Source organism: Diadema setosum, chromosome 5 (genome assembly GCF_964275005.1).
Source record: "Diadema setosum chromosome 5, eeDiaSeto1, whole genome shotgun sequence".
NCBI lineage: Eukaryota > Metazoa > Echinodermata > Echinoidea > Diadematoida > Diadematidae > Diadema > Diadema setosum.
In genome coordinates, this window is record NC_092689.1 from 42,311,032 (window position 1) to 42,331,386 (window position 20,355).

Below are 20,355 nucleotides of genomic sequence, written 5' to 3' on the forward strand. Positions count from 1 at the left end.
TGTCAGTTACACTGTGGGAGATGTCTTCTCTTTTGATTTTCATTCACTTTATCCACCTCTGTGTGTCTCATGTTTGTTCTCTTTCTTTCTCTCACTCACTCTCTCATAACCTGTGCCATTACCACAAGAAAGTTTTGACGATAACCTCTGATTTTTCGTTGGCAGGGAGGCAGCCTGTTCAGACTCTGACGTTGGATCGGTGCCAGACATGGTGATAGCGCTGTCGTCAGACAAGTACATCCTTCCTGAACACAATAGGATCAGTGGCAAGGAGCGATCTACGTAGGCAGACGTCACACTGCCTTGCCGAAGCTTCGCTTGGGGATAGGTATGAGGACTGGTGACTGCCTCACAGGGCCTGGGGACAGCTTCCTTCCTTGGGTGTCAAGAATGTCATTTACAAATTTGTTTGCCACGTACGCACAGCTATAGAGGGAGAAAGCCTGTGTTGTTGTCGCTGTGTTTGCCGCCTGAGTATAGAAGGGAGAAATCATGGCAGAAAATCGCAAACCTGCGGAGCGCAAAGGTCGTGATGCAAGAATGGAAGGCCAGAAAGTCCCTCCAGGCTTGACCCACAAGGACTCTGATGAGTGGGGATCCATTGCTGACTTGTTAAAGAGCATCGAGAACACAAATCAGACCAGAATGGCGAAGACCAAGTCTCCCCCGCCACAGCAGGCTCGGATGCCCCCGCTGACCGAGAACATCCAGAGCACCGACATGGTGGGGATGCCCAACCTCATGGATCTACAGAAAGGTCAGGGCATACAGCAACTTAACCATCTACTGCGATTCATGGATCAAATGTGTGTGCTGCAGCGGCAGAATTCCAAGCTGCGAGAGCAAGCAGAGTACCTCTCTGCCATCAAAAACCTTCATGAGCTGCGAAACGAGACGCTGCTGCAGAACTGCCACTGCGACTCCCATCGCAGGGCCTCGGACCTCAGCAGCAGCAGTGGGTCCCGCTTTGAGCCGATGCATGCAACAGGAGAATCGCTGTCAGAGCCAGAGAGTCAGATTGGCGATGACTTGGATGGGGATGTGCCTGGGAGGGGAGAGAAAAGGGGGCGATCTGCAAAGCGAGAAGACAAGAAAAGCATAAAGAAGCGCAGTCGGTCACTAGATCCATTTGGGGATGAAGGAGACAGCAAGGACAGGAGCAAACAGGGTTTATTTTCAAAAATCGAAAAAATGAAAGAAAAACTGACCAATCGCAGGGGTAGTGTCAAACGGCGCTCTAATTCACGAGGAGATGGAGCAAAGTCAGATGACGAAGGGGATGAAGGAAGATCTGGAGCAATATTCCATGTGGATGGTTTGGAAACAAAGTCGGAAGATAGTGGGATTTACCATGTTGGACCGGAAGATATGGCTGCTGCAGCAAGGCTGGAGTCGTTCACACAGAAGTCCACCGAAGACTTGTCAGATAATGAGGATATCTTCCAGGGGAATGCCCCACCCAGCTGGGCTAGGTCGGCAGTGCTTGCACAGAGTCGCAGGAAAGGCAGTGACCTGTCCACGGAGAGCTCAAGTGAAGACTTCTTAGAATCAAAGCCGAAGCGTAATTCGCCAAATGAACCTCACAAGCAGGTTACGCCGCAGAGCAGTGGACCGGACGTGGACGACATTGCGGTCAGGAGGTCGAGGTTTCGGAGGACAACCAGTTGCCAGGACAACGTGTCCTTTGATGAAGGGGATGCAGAGCGGATGAGTGGGGGTCGGTCCATGGGACCGGTGGAGGAAAAACTGAAACACAAGCGCATCCAGCAGAGTCAGAGTTTGGACATTGAAATGACAGATGGAAGTGGTGCCTCAGAGAGAGAAATGGGACGCATGTCGGGATCGGAGTTCAAGCACCCTCAGAAGCGAAAGTACTTCCGCAAAGCTCAGGTAGCCGAAAATGATGAGCATTCCTCCTCATCGGTATCAATAGATGGCGCTTTTAAGGATGTAAGGTCACCGAAGGCATCACCACCAGAGAAAAAGAAACACAGAGGTAAGACTTTCCTTCGACTTTAATAATGGTAATGATACTTTATGCTTGTTTCAAACTACAGGAGATACTGTCTTGTTTAGTATTGGTAGTCAAATTCTAGCACAAGCAGGGCATAGCTTTGGAATTCTTGTCGTTTTGCAGAACAAATGAGGTACATATATTTTGCTGCAAACAGGTTACTTTACATCCATTTTGAAGGTACCTTGAAAAGTAGTGTAAACAACTGACTGTCTTTATTGATATTGTGTCTTTTATTCTTGCATTTCTTGAGAGGATTTTGTTGCTGTGCTGGACAATGTGGATAAGAGTACTTTGAAATTCTAATTTTGGTTAGAGGAACACTGTACCATGGAGAAAACATGGAGCTGTTGCATCCAAATGAACCAATATTCAGAACTGCAGTCCTCAGCAGGTATTTCAAAACATGAAAAGCACAAACTGTTAGCTGTGTATGCATTTTGACAGTCATTGGGATACCGGTACAAGGCTTAGAAATTCAAGAAATGTTCAAAATATAATGCTGTCTAAAAGCATGATGTAGGAAGGCTTACTGTGTACACAAGATATACAACAGATTTCTTGGAATTCATGAAAGCCAATTTGTCACTTTAGTCATCAATTGACATTGTGTTTTTCCATTCAATAACTGAAGGGTGCCCTGTGACTCAAATTGAAATGTGACCTCTCTCACATGGCTGTCATTCAGGAATAAACTTGTTGGTATTCACTATGAGAAGCTTGTAAATGACCAAAGATACTCTCATTGTTCTAGCTGCCAATCATCTCATATGCCAAATATCTGACAGTATCATTGAAATATATTTTCCCCCTCCATATTAAAAGTAGGTTTTCTTGTGAGACTCACTGATGAACTTCTCAATTTTGCACAATTTATAATTGATTTGTATGACTTTTTCTTTAGTCATGACACGGCCTTCAGCACTATACAATGTAGTACAAAATGTATTTCTGTGTGTACAGTTTATTTCAATTATTTGATGTGCTCGGCTTCCAATGTTGTGAGGCATATTTTGATACATTCTTATCTTGGCTCTGACTTTGTCCAGTCATCAAGGCTGTCAAGAAATTTGGCCACTTCTGAAAAGAGACAAAATATGATACTACTCCTGTGTGCCAAGTTTGTTACAAGCATTTGGAACTATTTGAGTGATGATACATATACACTCAACCAGGGCACACAGACTCCAAAGAGGGAAATGAGAGATTGAAAGAAGAGAAAGAGATACAGCAGGATTGAATTGACATTGACATTTATTTCCACTTTTACTTTAAATAAACAGGACAAAAAATGAATGCATTTCAGTTTGAAGTGTAACTGGCAGTGATTTTACCTTACATGGTACTGTTTTAAACAAGACAGAAGTACATATTACTAGTTATAAATTCAGCAAATGCAACCTAGTAGATATAATCTTGAAGTATATTATTGATGTTGAATGTATGACATAATATGGGAAATGAAACAGAAATTACGAAATCTTACTAACTTTAATGGGAGAACCCGAATGAAAAGCTTATATAAAATATGTCCCTCTGAAGAGAGAGAAAATAGAGGAAGACTAAAAGAAATGTGAAAGTAGAACACAGAAATATAGATTAGGATTGTCAGAAAGGGAAAGAGAATATACAGAAAAAGAGTAAATGGAGAAGGAAAGAAAGATATTGAGAGTGAAATTAAGATCAAGTCTTATTTGATATATTTAGTATTTCTGCATGCTGTATACTGTACTTGGAACATGTTACTGAATGTTTACTTGACCAGTTTCACCGAGTTTAGTCAAAGCACAAACACTCTCAATCGTATTAACACTGTGTTCCTGTGCACCGGGAGGTGCTAACCGTTTCTACTCTGCGTAAATGTTGATGTAAACAAACAACCGTACAGAAAGTGTCGTATTTCACAACATGTTGGATTCAGATAAACATGCATGAGGAGGGTTGGTGTGCAACCAAATGCCAGTGGCCTTTGCATAGCATGAAGACTATCTGCCTGAAGGCGTCTTAAAAGTAGAACACATCCGCATCAAATTTGCTCACCACAGAAGTTGTGTTTTTCAGGTCAGGAGAAATATGTTTACCTGGCATACATATGTATGTCAAGGTTCATAAGGGTCAAGTGCTATCGCCCAGCACTCCGTTCTGCAAGAATTTTCCATCAGGTGTTTTTCCCCACATAGTGATCATATTCATCGAGATGATTTCTCACAGGTAGCTACAGGTCTTTGACAATGTAGTGTGTATTTTTATGTATTTCATAATACCAAAAATGAAATTTGAACATACTGCATGCTTCATCTACTGCTATTATTGACAATTAAATAGCTCTGTTTCATCAAATGATCATCATAGACCCTTATTGTAAAAACATTGGTATGACTTACTCAGTATAATGAAAAAGATTTCCTTGCCTCAGGTTTAAAAAGTTTACTTGCCTGATTGTTTTTCAAACCCAACTATAAGAATAAATTTCTACAACTAATTTCACCGGCCCTGAGGACTTTTTGAAAATAAAACTCAACACTACTACTCTAGAAAAAAAAAAAAACCCCAAAGCAATGTTAAACAAACATTTGTGAATTTGAGTGTTTTGCTTATTAAATAAATATCGACCGTAGTGTTGTTGTTGTTGTTTGTTCATTTTTTTGTTTGTTTTTTTTTTTTTACATTTGTTGATTATAGTAGTGTTATTGAAAGATGTACATAAACTCATACAATATAATGGATTATGGTAAAGATATAAAAATGATATGATTTAAAGAGATTGATAGATTAAAATCCTTGGGTAGCTGTAAAAAAAAAAAACCCCGAAAATTATCTCAGGATGCCATATTGACAAGTCCAAAAATGATTTCCATTAGTTTTTATGATAATCTATCATAGATTGATGCTTTATGATGTGCTATTTTCATAAATCAGTTTGTCAAAAGAACCTATTTTTATGAGTTTCAAAAGTGGACAGAATAGGAAGTTCAAGGTCTATGAATTACCACCAACATTTTGCAGGTATTTTTAGCTTCTCCTCTACAAAAATTCAATAGCATATTTAGAGAATCGCATATTTTACTGCCATCGTGTGTTGTATGTATATAGATGCCCTTTCCTTATTGAGAAGTACAGAAAAAAAAAGTGCAGTGGAGGGACTGGACTCTACTGTATTTGAATGGCACATTCTGTGCATGGCATGGAATATTTGCACACAGATTTATTTTTTTTTAATGTGTGTGTGTTTTTTGTTTTTGTTTTTAACAAGCCTGCAAAAGTATCTGAATTTTACCTTGGCCTTGAAATGTTTAGGATATTTATATGATCTGCACAACGTCCTTGAAATATTCTTTAATTGTAAAGTAAAATTAGTTATAGCATCCAGTGGGGTTCTGAGGGTCTGAGGTTTTGAAGAAAAATAGTATTTTTGTGTGTGTGTGTTTTTATGTGTTTCTCTTCTTTTTCACTGGAGAAACACATGGAGGAAACAAGATGTTGAAGTATGAAAGAGAAAAAGGCAACGGTAGGCCTTTAAATTCCTTCAATTTCAATTTTTTAGATTTATATAAACACTGTTGAATGTGAGAATGCCTAAGGAAGAGGAGTTTCTCTCATTCTGGAAGTGAAAGTGTACGTGCAATGTATTGGCTTAATGGAGAGATTCTGTGATACCTGGCCTGTGTAAATACCCTTAAGGGGATATCTGAGCCTACACCCCAAACTTGGCATTCCGTTTCCTACCCATACTTGGGCGTAGCTACGTGACTAAACAAACCCACAGAATACAATGTGAACCTGGGCCAGAATGTGGCATTTTGTTTCCTACCTATTCTTGGGTGTTGCTACATGACTAAATGAACCCGCAAACTGTACAATGTGTGCCCTGGCCAGAATCTTGCATTTCACTTCCTACCTACATACCTTGATCAACTGTAGTATCATGATAGGAAAAAAGGTGCACCTAGAAAGTTTTTAGCTATAAGAACAGTAGATTATTCCGTGTAGGAGATGTATTGTCATGCAAATGCATTATGTAAAGATGCATTATTTCATACACACTCCATAAGAGCATGTCATCGTTTGATTACACTAACCAAAAACCAAAACAAAGATGGGGGGGGGGGGAGGATTGGCAGAAGAAGAAGAAAACGAGCGAATAAAATGGGAAGAAGAAGGAAGAAGAAGAAGGGGAAGAGGGGTGTAAAGATTCATTTTCAGAAGACAGGCAGCTGGCAGAGTATGTAAGTTGCATATAAGTGGTACCTAATCATCTCTGAACAGTAAGAATTATTTTTAAAAGTATTTTTTGTTGCTTGTGCTCTATCAAAATTGTTACCATCTCAGTTTTGCTGCTGATGAAAGTTCTTAAATCATTGAATTACCCAAGGAGTTGGCTCATAGGATGTAGAAATTTATCAATTCCTGAGAGTTCAAGCTCCATACAAAGTATCGAAGACTAAGTACGCCAAGCACAATGAAACAGAAAACACATTTTCCAATCCCCTCTGTACTTTTGTAGGGAAGTTTGACAAAGTAAGAACCTCCTTTTCAATATTAATGGGGAAGCACATCAGACCTTTAGATGAAATTCTTTTTTTTTCTTCTCGACAGGATTTGGCTCATAAAATTGTCAAGCATCAATTAGTCACACATGCATTACATCCTCAATCCCTTTTTAACTTTGTCACTAAACGTGATTGATTTTGCTTTGTTTGCCCACTGTGTGTATGTTCATTGCTGCTGCCTTGCTGAATATCTGTGGTAATATCAAGTAATGAATAGCTGAATCAATTAGCATGGCAAATTTGAAGCATGTCCAAATGATCCGGTGCCATGTTCGTATCCACTAGCCTTGCAAGCATAATTTTCATTTCTTTTTCAGAACAGAATGATTTCAATATCCTTGTTGCCAAGTAGAAAAGTGGTTTGAATGTCAAACAGTTTTCGTGCCCAGTATTGAATGAGACAAGAGCAAATAATGTATAAGTCGACATCAGAAACTTTGGATTGTCATGTAAGAAATTTTTATTTACTGGCTCTCAGATTTGATCTTGAGACCCCTTTTCATTGTACTGTGACATTTAAAACTTGTGATGTTTGACCTTTCAATTCTCACTGCAAAAGGAAATTTGTAATGTTTCGGCACAAGAGAAAAATTGTGAGTTTTTGACAACTGTAATGTGAATGAATTAAGAGTGGCTCAGTGGTTTGCTGACGTGAAACTGATGTAAAGTGGCATCACCAGAAAGATGCTTATTTTACGCGTGGTTGCAGGGAGTAATCGAAACATTGATTGGAAGTTTTGTTACAGATATCATGGGTTTGCTCCAAGTTGTGTTCCCACTTTAATTTGTGATGTGTCCAGCAAACTTTGCACAAAGATTATCATTGTTATTATTATTATTAATGGCATCTTCAACAAATAATTGATCGCAGCCAGAGGCTGAATTACAATTGATTTTACCAAAATGAAAAATATACATGTACAGTACTACAGTACCTCATTAAAGATAGAAAAATCTCACTCAGATGTTCGTGATTTTATTTTCTTTCCGGCAGTGATACAAGTTCTCCTTAGCAAACATGCCTGGCAACTTTCACTGCAATGTCTTGGTTTTTTAGATGTTGCATTTTCACTGTCAGTGTGAATTGTCCCTTTAAGGATAGTTCCCTGGAAGCAGACACAGAATTCCCAGGGACTGTTTTGCTCTAGGCCTGAATTTTGCTTGTCTGCTTCAGTCCTTCATAGATTTCCTAATGGATCAAAAATAACCACTGGCTATACTTGTTCATTTCATCCAGGCCAATATGCATCTCCAACGAAATTTATATTTCACTCTGCATTGCAGGATCTTCACATTTTGCTTCTACCCTAAATGTAGCTCCCTCTTGCTAAATTTAGCACCACTCTAAATCATATGGGATTAAGTAGTGCTAAAGATATTTCAGCTTGTCTAAAGGAGGATTTCTTGGCAATTTGTAAGTCTTATTCATGGGAATGCCAGTGTATAATCTGACAGTGACAACAAAAAATTGAGCACCCTGTTGTAATTTGATAGAATAGTCGTGCCATGTAGGCCTACAGTATGTCTGATATGTGATATCAGCAGGGAGCTAAAATGTGTCTGTCCTAGACACAACAACCTTTAATAGATGTACAAACAAATCATGTGTGTGTGGCTGATACATTTGTACCTTTTTATAACAACAGTGGCAATAAATGCATCTGAGATTAGATAAAAGCCAAATAGTAACCATTTGCCTACTTCCTTGGTCTTCTCTTACTCCAATATCAGGTAGATAAGCATTCAGTTCAGTTCCTCAACCCACTTGCGCCTATACAGAGACTGATTATAAAGTGATGTTCATGTTTAGTTAAGACTGACCATGGTTTGAACACACAGTATAGGGATATATTCATGTGTAACAGTGTGCTGATTTTTTTTTTTTTTTTAATGTCAGTGATATCTGTGCAGTCACGAGCAACACACTTAGGCAACATTGCTGACAACTTGTAGATGACTAACAAGTTACTTTGTAAGGCATGGTAGATACGACTACACAAAATCCTCCCTTAGGCCCTAATGTTATAATTTGCTAGATAAAGCATATATTTAATACAACATCAATAACCTAATGTGCAACAGTAGCAAAAAGTACTGTAGCTTAAATTGAAATCCTTCAAGGTAATTAGATATCCTTGATTCAAAATATTTGCTCCTTGTCTGACGTGCCTGTTCAAGATTCCGAGTTGCAGCAGAGTTCTTGGGCAGGATTACTGGCGGAAAAAGCCGGCAGCGGCCGCGAACCCACCTAGCTTTTCTCGCTGAGCTCCCATAATGCCTGGGGAGGATGGAGCCTCGGCCCAGATCGGTGCAACCTCCCCCTCCGGTTTCCGCTCGGCTTCCCAGAGAGACAGAGAAAATGTCAACATGCCGGACGTAGTTGGGAGATTAAGTGGTTAACTCTCAACCATGAGAACTTAGGGTCAGTGTAAGGCACACGCAGCTGGTTAATATCCCCATCCTTCCCCCAGAAATGCCCAGCTGATGGCTGGATGTAACTAGTATTTAAGGACAGTAAATCCATCTCTCTAAACTTTCATGACATAAGCAACAGTATAGGGACATACTTTGTGTAGTAATGTACTATGTTTGTATGTCACTTCATTTATGAAGTCTTTGGACAAAATCCTGATTTCAGTAGAAAAGAGAGAGTCTCCTCTGTGCTTAAATTGGTATACACCTGACTGGATGACAGCCCCCCCCCCCCAAAAAAAAAACAACAACAACAACAACAAAAAAACAACAAACAAACAAACCACAAACCACAAAACAAAACAAAACAAAACAAAACAAAACAACAACAACAACAAACAAACCACAAACAACAACAACAACATATTATCTAAACTGAGACCCAGAACAACTATAGCATTGTGCAAAGTCTGTAAAGTTTTCTCACTGTTTTATTTGTAATGCCATGATATACCTATTTAGCAAATTACTGTCGCAACTGCCTCAATCATAAGAAATGTCACAATACATTCTAAAGAGGGGATTTGATTGTTAAAAATGACAGCAGCATTGACTGCTTTTAGTGGTAGACCCTATACCTGAAAAGATATTTCTTGGGGACATGCAACTTGGCTACTGACATGTTTTGGTTGAGAATAACAGGAGATAATCATTAGCTTCCTTTGACCTGATGAAGAAAAAATCATTTTGGTCCTTTCTCTCTCTGTCTGTCCTTCTTTTTTGATTTCTGGTTGTTGTTGTCTTTTTAATTTGATAATGTCAATATCATCCAGGCATATCATTGATTATGATAGTATATTCATGGCTTATTTGTATATTTTCATTCCCACATGAAGGAACATGCACATAGAAACTATGAACCTAGCAAATCACCTCACCTTTTTTGCCTTGAACTAGTGCTGAACTTGGTAGGGCTTGATGAATTCTTTCCTGTACGTAGAGATGAGGCCCAAGTCACCATAACCATTTGTTTAGCATGTGCACATTGTGTCATAGTTATGTCAGTTTGTTATCATCAGCGATGTCATCTTTGATTTTCACCTTTTGTCAAAATGATGAAACATCTTAAACCATCCAATTCAGATAAATTCCCCTGTGTATGGGCATTCAGACATACTTACATTTGGAAGACTAATTTGATAATTTGATTTTATTCAATTCATTTATTTCTATGTATTACAAATTACCAAATATCCAAAGAAAAAAAAGATACCCATGTACAGAGCCAGGAACTTACAAAGGTAACTTCTATCTATCTATCTTTCTACCTATCTATCATACTCCCGTAGACATCACATACTGTGTGAGGGCTGATTCGTCAGCCTGATATTATTAGATATGGCTTGATTTTAATTAATCTTCCTAATCTTGAGTTTCACGAGAGAGAAGGAGATTGTAGCCACAGCTAGATCCGCTATCCAAAGAGTCACTCTCCGTGACCTTCGCACTGATGGACAAGCCACTCTTGCACTCGGCATGCCATCACCAGCCACTGCACTCACTTTACCTCCCTATCATCCAGGCTAGTGGCTCAAAAAAACCTCAAAAACTTTAAACTTCGCTGGTTGCCGTGACAACAGGTTTGTCATCAGCTGACAGCTCACAGCAGGTGGTGGACTGTCATGGTTAACTCATCAAACTTTGAGCAAGTCCAGAAATTATAATTCTCTACTCAACAGCATTCAACACTTCCTCTGCGATGGGAATCTTGTCAGAATTGTGTCTGATTCTCAAAGAAATATCTGTTCCAAATTCAAACTCCATGCCATAGCCATCGTGTCATTCTTTTCTAGGTCAGCGTATTCGATAAATGTAATTGCATTTTCAGATTATTTCAATGACTGGTTGTAAGCAGAATTGTCTGTGCAGTATATTCACTGACAGGATTGATTCAACCTCAGCAAATGGCATTGAAGTTATCGTGAGGAAGTGTTTTTTTTTTGTGACTAAAGGGTTTCATTTTCATGAATTCTCTGTAAGGAAATCAGTTTTATTTTAGTGTTTGATCTCATTTGAACACAAGTAGTAAAAAAGAAAGAAAGAAAGAAAGAGAGTTCATGATACTATGAGGAATTTAACAAGGAGCCAGTCACAGTCAGGCACTAGTGCACTAAAGTTGCCCCCTTTCTGTGGTATGTCATGAGCATTATGAAAGATTTAGTTTGTGATAAAGTTTGATGAGTCAAGGGACTGAAAAGCTTAGCTGATTTTATCCATGTACTACTTTTCCCCCCTTAATATATAGAGTAATTTCATAGAGTACTAGTACTACTGAAGGGCTGTGGCACCCTAACCATTCCCTGAAGTTCTACTATATGTTGACTCTCAGTCCTTACTGGACCCACTTCTTTTTCTTTTAGAATTTCATATCTTCATGAGATTGACATGAATAGAAACATGATGATGAACAATATCTAAGCTGCCCTTACAGTGAAGAAATAATGCCTCTATGTTTCATGAAAAAAATAACTAAAGAAACAACAAAACTACAAAAACAAAACAGATAAGGACCTACATGATGCCACACATTATTTTACTGAAGCTTTGAATGTGATTACTGTGAAACGAGGAATGTGCATGTGCATTTTAATTTCGCGAATTTTGCAAGAGCCAAGATTCATGAAAGTTCTTGTCTACACTATGCATTGAACGTTAGAAGGAACTCATGAAAATTTCATGCCACGAAAAAGGCCGTCGGCTCCAATTCGCGAAAATTTCATGCCACGAAAATATTGTTTTGCAGTATGATTGTTACCTGCCAGCTAACTTAGCATAGACCCCGAGATTACTTCCACTTTCTGGTGATTGTGAGGTTTGAATACAAATGGACCTACATTAATCATGTCTGTGTAACTCCAGGGTTGGCCTCTGCAGTCAGCATTGTGTGGGTGATACTGCATGAAAAGATGATGGAAATTCTTTCACTTGTCTTTGCTTCCATTTCCCATATCGGATTGTTCACGGAAAGAATTATGACAGATGTATAGCACACTGTGTAATTAAAGGCAGTTTTATGATATACTGTGAATCCATTCAACATTTCCATTTTCTGGCTGATGCCCAGAGGTCTTTGGTTTTGGCAACGGAAAGTGATATTTCCCCTCCTCTGTAGATATAAAGTGCTTTGGGCAACCTTTCTGGCTATGTCTGATGTAGCAGTCTGTCTTTGTCTTGGTGAAATGTCAAGTTGGTGGTAGGCAGGAGGCCAAGAGGTACAAATAGACCTGGATCTGAAGCCAAACCATTGTGGCTTTTCGCAGCAAGTGGCTGAAGAGCCTCTGTCCAACATGTCTCTTGAATCATTTACGGTGTCAAACTCAGCCCTACCTACTATCTTTTTGGAAGATTGTAAAGATGAGAAAACACATAACGCTGGACAAGCCCTTGTTTTAATTTGGTAGCAAATAAAATGGAAAGTAGTTACCAGGGTCATAGTGGAAAGGAGAATATCTGCAAACAAAATATTGTCCATTTATTTTACTTCAAAGTAGGCCATGTGATATTTCATTTTGAGCCTTGTTCATCCAACTCTTGGACTCCATTCTTGAGGCGATTCAGAGACTCATATTGCAGATAGAGCTGGGTCGAGAAACTCTTGGGAATGGTAGGTATGCTGGGGCTGAACACTGGCAAATTTCTATTTTCGGCCCGGAGTGATTTACTAACAGCACCGGTGTACGATTTCAAACTATTCGTTGCAAGGCTAGAAATGAAATGGAAATAAGAAATGCCATGTAATAGAATTGCTCTGTGGTAGGTCATTAGCGTGGAGTTTCATTTCCATAATGTTTTCTAGGAAGGAGACTGCAGGGTTGTAAGATGGGTATTGCAATTTTTGTTTTTATTTTTTTTTGAATGGGATATGAGAGGAAAAAATAATGGTAATGATAGGGTCAGATGATGTGAATACCATTTAGGCATCATTTTGACTTATACATAAAAGAGGAATTGAATGATTTTGAGATATGCCATATGTAGTAATGATGTAATCTTTTTGGCATTTGATCAACAAATACTTAAATTTGGTATTACTGTTGTTGTACTGCCTGTAATGTAATATGTTAAAGATCTTGTGTATTGTTATGAATGGGGAGTGTGTATTGCAAAATGATTGTCCATACATGGATAAGACCTGGATTTCTATTACCTTCATGAGTAGTGGAAGAGACACCACATGACATAGTATATGATTACTTGTTTTTGTTGTATAAGAGGATGTTTTATTTCATGTGCAACATGGGGATATGTAAACATATTTCCACATAAACATATATATATATATAAAACATATTTCATATATTTCTGCAGGCTGGGAGAAGGTGAAGCATGCTATGAGCAAGAAGCATCTATCAGAGACCAATCGACAGAAAATGATGACATCGTCCACAGAGGAGAGTCCTCCCGTTGCCAAGCGACAGGAGATAACAGAGGATGGGTACCTGACGCCAGGCGACTCCACAGACGATGGGTCAAGGAAAGGACCAAGAAGGGAAGGAGCTGGACCAAAGAAATCACAAAGTCAAAAGAGAGAGAAAGGTATATCTCTTTTTTTAGTATATCCCCGGGGCCCGTTTCATAAAACTTGTCATCAGTGACAAGTTGTCATAGATGTGACAAGCTACTGAAATCCTTGCATCTGATTGGCTGAGAGCAGATTTGTCATAGAAATGTGGCAGTTGTCACTGATGACAAGTTTTATGAAACGGGCCCCCGATGAAACCAAGCACATAGATATTGATTTAACAACTTATTAGTCATCAGCCATTAGATTGGCAAAATAGTATAGCTGTTTCATTTATGTAACATCTGACCAATTAAGATTGTGATCATCGTGTATTGACTAAAATCTGTCGCACAATGTACCTGCACTCTTGCACTTTAACAAGACCTAACAAACTGCTGCAAAACATGAATGGAAATGGAATTGAGTCATCAGCGAACTCGGCAAATTACAGTGATAAAGACATTTCCACTAGTTTAGAGCACATGAACTACAATTTGGTTATTTTTGGAATATTGAGTACTTTTTCTGGCACAAAAGTGAAAAAAGACCAGCAAACCAGCCGATCAACAGACCACATTCACAAGTGAAAGTGAAAAGAAATTTTAGAATAATGGATAACAAGAACAATCTGCAGCCAAAGTTCTGCCATGGCTAATTTCTGGGGAGCAGTTGAAGAGAGACAGAAATAATAGTGGATGATGTGCTTTCAGGTGTTTTTTTTTTCCACAGGAAATGTGTTGTTTGGTGTCAGTTACTTGCCATTACATGCCCCAAAAGTGTCCACTCACAGTGCCAAATTATCTTACCATGTGTTGATTGTGTGTTTGTGTGTGTCAGTGCATGTCCTTGTAATATGATGTTGCTATATATTCATGTTGTTGCTTGCCACATAGCAGTGCTGGGGTAAGGTCTGTGTAACGTTCTATGCTTGCTTTACAAGTTATAGAAGCTCAAGCCAGTCCCTTTTAATGTTGATTGCAAGACTTTTGAATGGGTTTATTGATAGTTGTGTACTTCTGTTGCTATGAAATAAAGCAAAAAATATATATACATAATGAATTTTATTCCAAATCAAGCATTTTGTTATGTAAGGAACACATTATTCCATTCTTTACATCTAACAAGTTTTCGATCCTCCATTGCTTCTTCAAGCCTGCTAGCAGCTTTGTCACCCATTTCTAATCCGTCATGCTTCATTCTTTCCTTTATCCCCACACGCTGTGTTGATTGGCACATGTACCGTTCCTAGAACCATGCTTAGCTGATCCAGAGTGCTTGGTCCGTTCCAAGTCTAGCAAGTGCGATTACTCGACGTCGGGAATCAGCGAAGAGTTTGCGAGAAAATTGCAAGAGTGGGAAAGGCTGAGACCGAGGAATACAGGTGAAAGTCCTCCCAGCCTGATTAGAATGGATATGTTGAGAGCTTCATCTGACTTGAACAGCTTTGAGTCGGCCTGTGGATGAATGTTCTTAATCTTACAGCAATGATTCATTCAGTATTTCATTTGATTTGAGTTAATCTTTCAGCTGCGAGATGCGAAGCCCTTTGAGATTCAAGTTCTAGAAATTTTCAGTTCAGATTTTGGTTTGTAGGCCTACCCTTTATTAGAGGAGTTTTGCAATTACAATTAATTTTGTAAATATTTCCATGTGAATTTTATAGCTTTCCTTTGTTTGGCAGTAAAGCTTTGTTGCAGGTTTCTTTTCTGTAGATCTTCATGGTTTGCTATTCTACTTGCATGGTCACAATAGGCATCATGAACTTGGTCAGTGTTTTTGGCAGTCTGCATGGACCCTTCATTAAAGTCAAATGCATGTTTTGTTTGTTCAGCTGTTTAGAACTATTTCTTGCAATTCAATGCTTTGTGTTTCAGCATAGCTACTAACAAGCAATCAGTGTAATACTGCATTTAGTAGAGCAATGAATGATTTCATCATAGAGTCATGAGTGCTTCCATGAAAGTAGTCATATGACTCACACAGTCTCTAGCTGGGAAAGAACATGCATGGAAGCGTTTCACTTTCTCTGTGTAATTATGTGTTTGTTTTGTAACTTGCCATATTTTCTTATCACATTCAATCAAATATAAGTCAAAGTTCTGGTTGAAAAATGGCATAAATGATTGGTAGATTTGGAAAGTGCAACATCAGTTACTGTAGGATATTTTTTTTTCTACCTCCAAGTTTTTAATTGGACGGTTTCCCAGTCACATTGAATATTAAACTGGTAAAAATCACATGATGGTTATGAACCTAAAACCATGCCTGACTTTTTGTCTTATCTTTTTCACAATGACTCGGTGAATAATTCCTTTGCTTGTGTAGACTAATTTTATTTTGCATGAAGACCTGGGCAAATTGTCATGACTATTTCGAGGAAGACAATAGTATTAACCTTGGAAAGAATCTAATTAGTTGCTTACCTGACTGATGTCTTCAAAAACCTGCCCATTTATCACCATCCTGATCTGATGATGGGTTCAAATTGGATCTTGACAGATCCAGTCAGAAGAACAAGACTTTTAAGACTTGAAAGAAGTCTACAGACTTCTCTTTTATTCTGCTCACCTTCTGCTGTTTATTCATGAGACACAATCGTTCTTGGATGTTTATTGGATTTCCCATGTGGAATGTGGGATTGTGATTAATTTGTATTTTGTAAAGATGGCTTTTGACATGTTTTTGTCTTCTGGGAAGAGGTGGGAGAGGTGTCAGGCTTGCCTTCTCAATTCTTGAGATTTCATTTGTTGAAATAAGAGTTGACTTTCTTGTGATAAATATCAATGAGAGATTATTATGTCTTTCTGTCCCCCTCCTCCACCTTTTTTTTTTTCTTATTGGCTGATGCAGTTATTACACCAGTCTTTGGTTGACATGAGTTGAAATGTTTAGTTTGTTTAGTTAGTTTGAAATGTTTAGTTTGTTTAGTTAGTTTGAAATGTTTAGTAAAGCTGATTCATGGAGCTATTCTTTGAAAGCGTTCAAACATTTTTGTTGTTATCCCTCAGCAAGGATGACGAGAGGAATAGAAGAAATGAGAATAATTATTAAAGTAATGGAAGTTATTAATAATTACTACAAACCAAGAATTTTTATGGGCCAGTGTCCATATATCGCATCAATTTTTCATTACATGTTCGATCAGTTGGATCTGCAGATCTCAGTAGCCACAGTGTGCTTTCATCACATCCCCCCTCCCCCCCCCCCCCCCCCCCGTAAAATGTATGGCACAATATAACAATAGGATGAATAGGAGACACAAGATGGCAGCTATCAGCTTAGAGGAAATCCAGCCAGGAACTGTTCTAAAATGTCTCCATGAGATTTGCTGATCTGGAAATGTTGTGACTGACCTATCTTTCCATAAAATCAATCTTAAAGTATAAAAAGGTTGAACAGAGAATGGAAAATCAAAATGTTATACCGGAAGTCTCCTGGTGAATACTTCACGGTAAAGATTTCACATGAATTGTTGGTGATTATGCTGTCAGTGACTATTTCATTGGTGACTATTTTGAAGGTTACTGGCAAAATGGCAAAATAAAAATAAAAAGATTGCACAATTTGCATCATGAGAAGACTGCAAGCTGCATACTTTCTGAGTGCCGTTCGTGCAACTACACCAATGTTTCAATACACTAGGGATCAATTTGATATACCCTTGTGAATAAGTGTCGTTTTAAGATTCAGATCTGCCTGTATCATTATCTTCTTGTTCTTCATCGGAGGCCAACAATTGGATTACTGCATTGATCAATTTTCATTTACATGTATAGACTGGCTATATTGTATGGGTTTCTTAATCCAAGAATATTAAACAGTATTTACTGTGCATGCCTTGCACTGTAAATACGGTTTCTTACTCCAAGAATATTAAACAGTATTTTCTATGTATACCTTGCATCAGTCAGGTGTTTGGCAATTTGTCTGCAGTATTTTTGCTCTGTACATTATATATGTACCCAGGACTCACCATATCAGGCCTATAAATATGATTAGGCCTATAAATATGATTATATATAAGCATGGTCTCTCTTTATCCTGAGGACGTTAATTGAATGTGACATGACTTTCTGGGTGAGAGTTGAGGAGAAGGAGAGACTGCCACTAGTCTTACGTGCAAGCTTGTGATTATATATGTGCTATTGTGGGTGACACCAGTTTTGAATCAAGATCAGATTTCACTTCTTGCCTAAGACTCTAATTGAAGTCCTTTTTTTTTTTTTTTAATCAAACAGGGATGGCATACACTCTTGAAACTTGACAAAACAAGTAGCGGTACAGTCATCATTTTCCTTTTCCTGACACTCAGAAACTCTCCTTCTATACGTTGTTACTCTCAGAGGGGAGCTATTAGGCTTTTCCTCTGCTGAAAGTGAAAGATATTGCATCTGATTGAAAGCCTCATTGTGATTTTTTTTCTTTGCAGTAAATCAATTAATTATTATATTGTTCTTTGTTATGTGAGAGACATTTTGCGAGTTAGTTAGTTATCAAGTTTCCCTTTGCACATTTCGTTTATACAACATTCTGGCATAGATCACACAGGTGCCCTTTTCATGAGGTAATCACAGAATACTCTGATGATTTCCCATAGCTCTATTACATGACTTAAATAACACCTCCATTAAAGTTAGAGAGCATCATGGCCCCTTTTTTTTTTCTCTCCCCTCAAATCTCACGAGACAGGTGTCTGTACCCACTTCCATTGGGCAGAAAGTCAAGGATAACTAGGGTGTGATGCCATGGTTAGTAATATGATGAGATTGGTCTACGATTAAAGCAGCAGCAGCAGTGGCGACAATGCCACTGCTGCCTGCCTGCGTAAATCTACCAAAATAGCTCAAGTCGGGGCTGCTGTCCGATCGCATTTTAGACAAAAACTGTGCTTTTTTTCCTCTCTGAGAATAAGTTTCCATGGCTTACCTCAACAAATTTTCTTGTCATGTATAGTGAAGGAACTGCAACAAGTCCCTTCCTCGACATCAGCCTGAAATTGAATATGTTCTTGGAGAGAAGGCCAATGGGAAGCCAGCTCATGTCCGAGCTTGTTGGAAGGCCACATTAGTGTAAATGTCAAGGAACATTAATTTCCTTTCTTCCTCATGGGGAGAATATTCCTGCATCCTACAGAAATAGTAATGATTATGACTAAATGGAAGAACCCTGTAGTCAGTCAGTAACGATCACTTGGCATTGTGTCATTTTCATGTAACGGAAAAATCAGGTAGGGCCTACTTTGTCAAGGCAGAGTGTTTGCTCTGGAAGTTTGACTAAGTTTGTTCAGTTGATGGTATATGGGTGTTTCTTCTGAATGTTTTTAAAGTGACCGTACAGTACTGGTTGAGGTGGGGATTCATGTTTTGAACATTCCTAAGTGAGATAATGAGAAACCTCTTATGAAATATGAAAGAGCATGTAACTCTAAGAAGGATTCAACGTTTATTTGATGAAAATTGGTTTTCAAATGGCTGAGATATCCAAAAAGTGATAATAATAAAAGGTGACAAGCCACGCCTTTTATTAGGATCTCTTTGTTTCAGCTTGTTTTTGGATATCTCAGCCATTTCCAAACCGAATTTAATCAAATAAACTTTTGATACCCCTTAGAATTTCATGCTCTTTGACAGCTCATAGAGTGGTTTCTGAATATCTCGCAAAACGTTAAAAACTAAATCCTCACCTCAACCAGAACTGTACACACCCTTTAAATTTCGGGAACTAGGTCGATCGCAAGAAAAAAGTGAAACTGGACTGAAGTCACTGAACATGTGCTCAAAGTTTTGCCTTGTAAGTCCAGAATCTTCTTGAATTTCTGTGTTTTTCAACATTTGATGCATCATTTAATGAATCTAGGGTTACTTGAGGGTTTTGTCCTTTCTTCTTTATCTGAACTGATCAAAGTATTGATTTACTCTAGAAAAGCTCAAATTGCAGACATGATGCAGGTTCTCATTTCATCTGTATGTTCTTAACGTGGGACATTGTTGCCTGCAGGAAGGTCAAAGCACCTTTAAAGTTTTGAGAAAACCCGGTAGTATATGACATCATGATGTGGACAGACCTGTCAACTTCCTCCAGGATGTGTCATGTGTTGTATAGCCCACCTCTGGTGCAGTATCGACAATGAGTAAGGGGGTGTCTCAGTCTGGTATTAATCCTGCTTGGCCTCTATCTGGATGTAACTGTGGTGGATGGTTGGATCTGTGGTTGAATGAGAGGTCCCCCAACTTGAGAGGTACCTGGACAGACGAAGGCCACTGTCAGTCATTGTGTCGCAACCTGACATGCTCTGGAAGTTTTACATTATTTCGATCAGTGTAAAGGAGTTGGGTGTTGGTTCTGATGATGAAAGCTGCATTCATGTTTATTGAATGTTACTCAGATTGTTGTTGGTTTTTTTTTTTTTTTTGCACTTGATGATGGAAATGACCTGCATTTGTTGATATGCTCACTTCAGTGGAAGTATATTCCAATTCAAGCATATCAATACTACCTCTGACAGGGAATTATCCTACCTTGTGAAAAGACTTTAATTGTTTGATCATTTGTTCATATTTTTCAATGATGAGTTGTGCTTTTCTTTTTTCTATCCCCTGATAATAAATACTAATGGCATTTTATGGAATTCTATTTCAAAGGAAATCACATTAATTCAGCATTAAGAACCTTCCTATGATAAGTTAATGACAAGTGTTGGGGCCTACCAAAAAGAAAAAATGATATTTCCCCTTCATTAATCCTGCAAAGAGAACTTACGTCATTTGATTTTTTTTTTTTAATCAAAGATATCAGGAGATAAGTCACTTAGTCCT

The 20,355-nt window shown here is 38.5% G+C and overlaps 1 protein-coding gene across 1 annotated transcript in view; it reads left to right on the forward strand.

Annotated features, from left to right (window-relative positions):
• Positions 1-365: 365 nt before the first annotated feature.
• LOC140228307 (uncharacterized) overlaps positions 366-20,355 on the forward strand; it is a 41,250-nt gene continuing 21,260 nt past the window's right edge. Inside the window, exons 1-2 of the mRNA XM_072308535.1 lie at positions 366-1,996; positions 13,345-13,572. Coding sequence (XP_072164636.1) covers positions 493-1,996; positions 13,345-13,572 — 1,732 coding nt within the window. The 5' untranslated portion in view covers positions 366-492. The remainder of the gene's footprint in view (positions 1,997-13,344; positions 13,573-20,355) is intronic.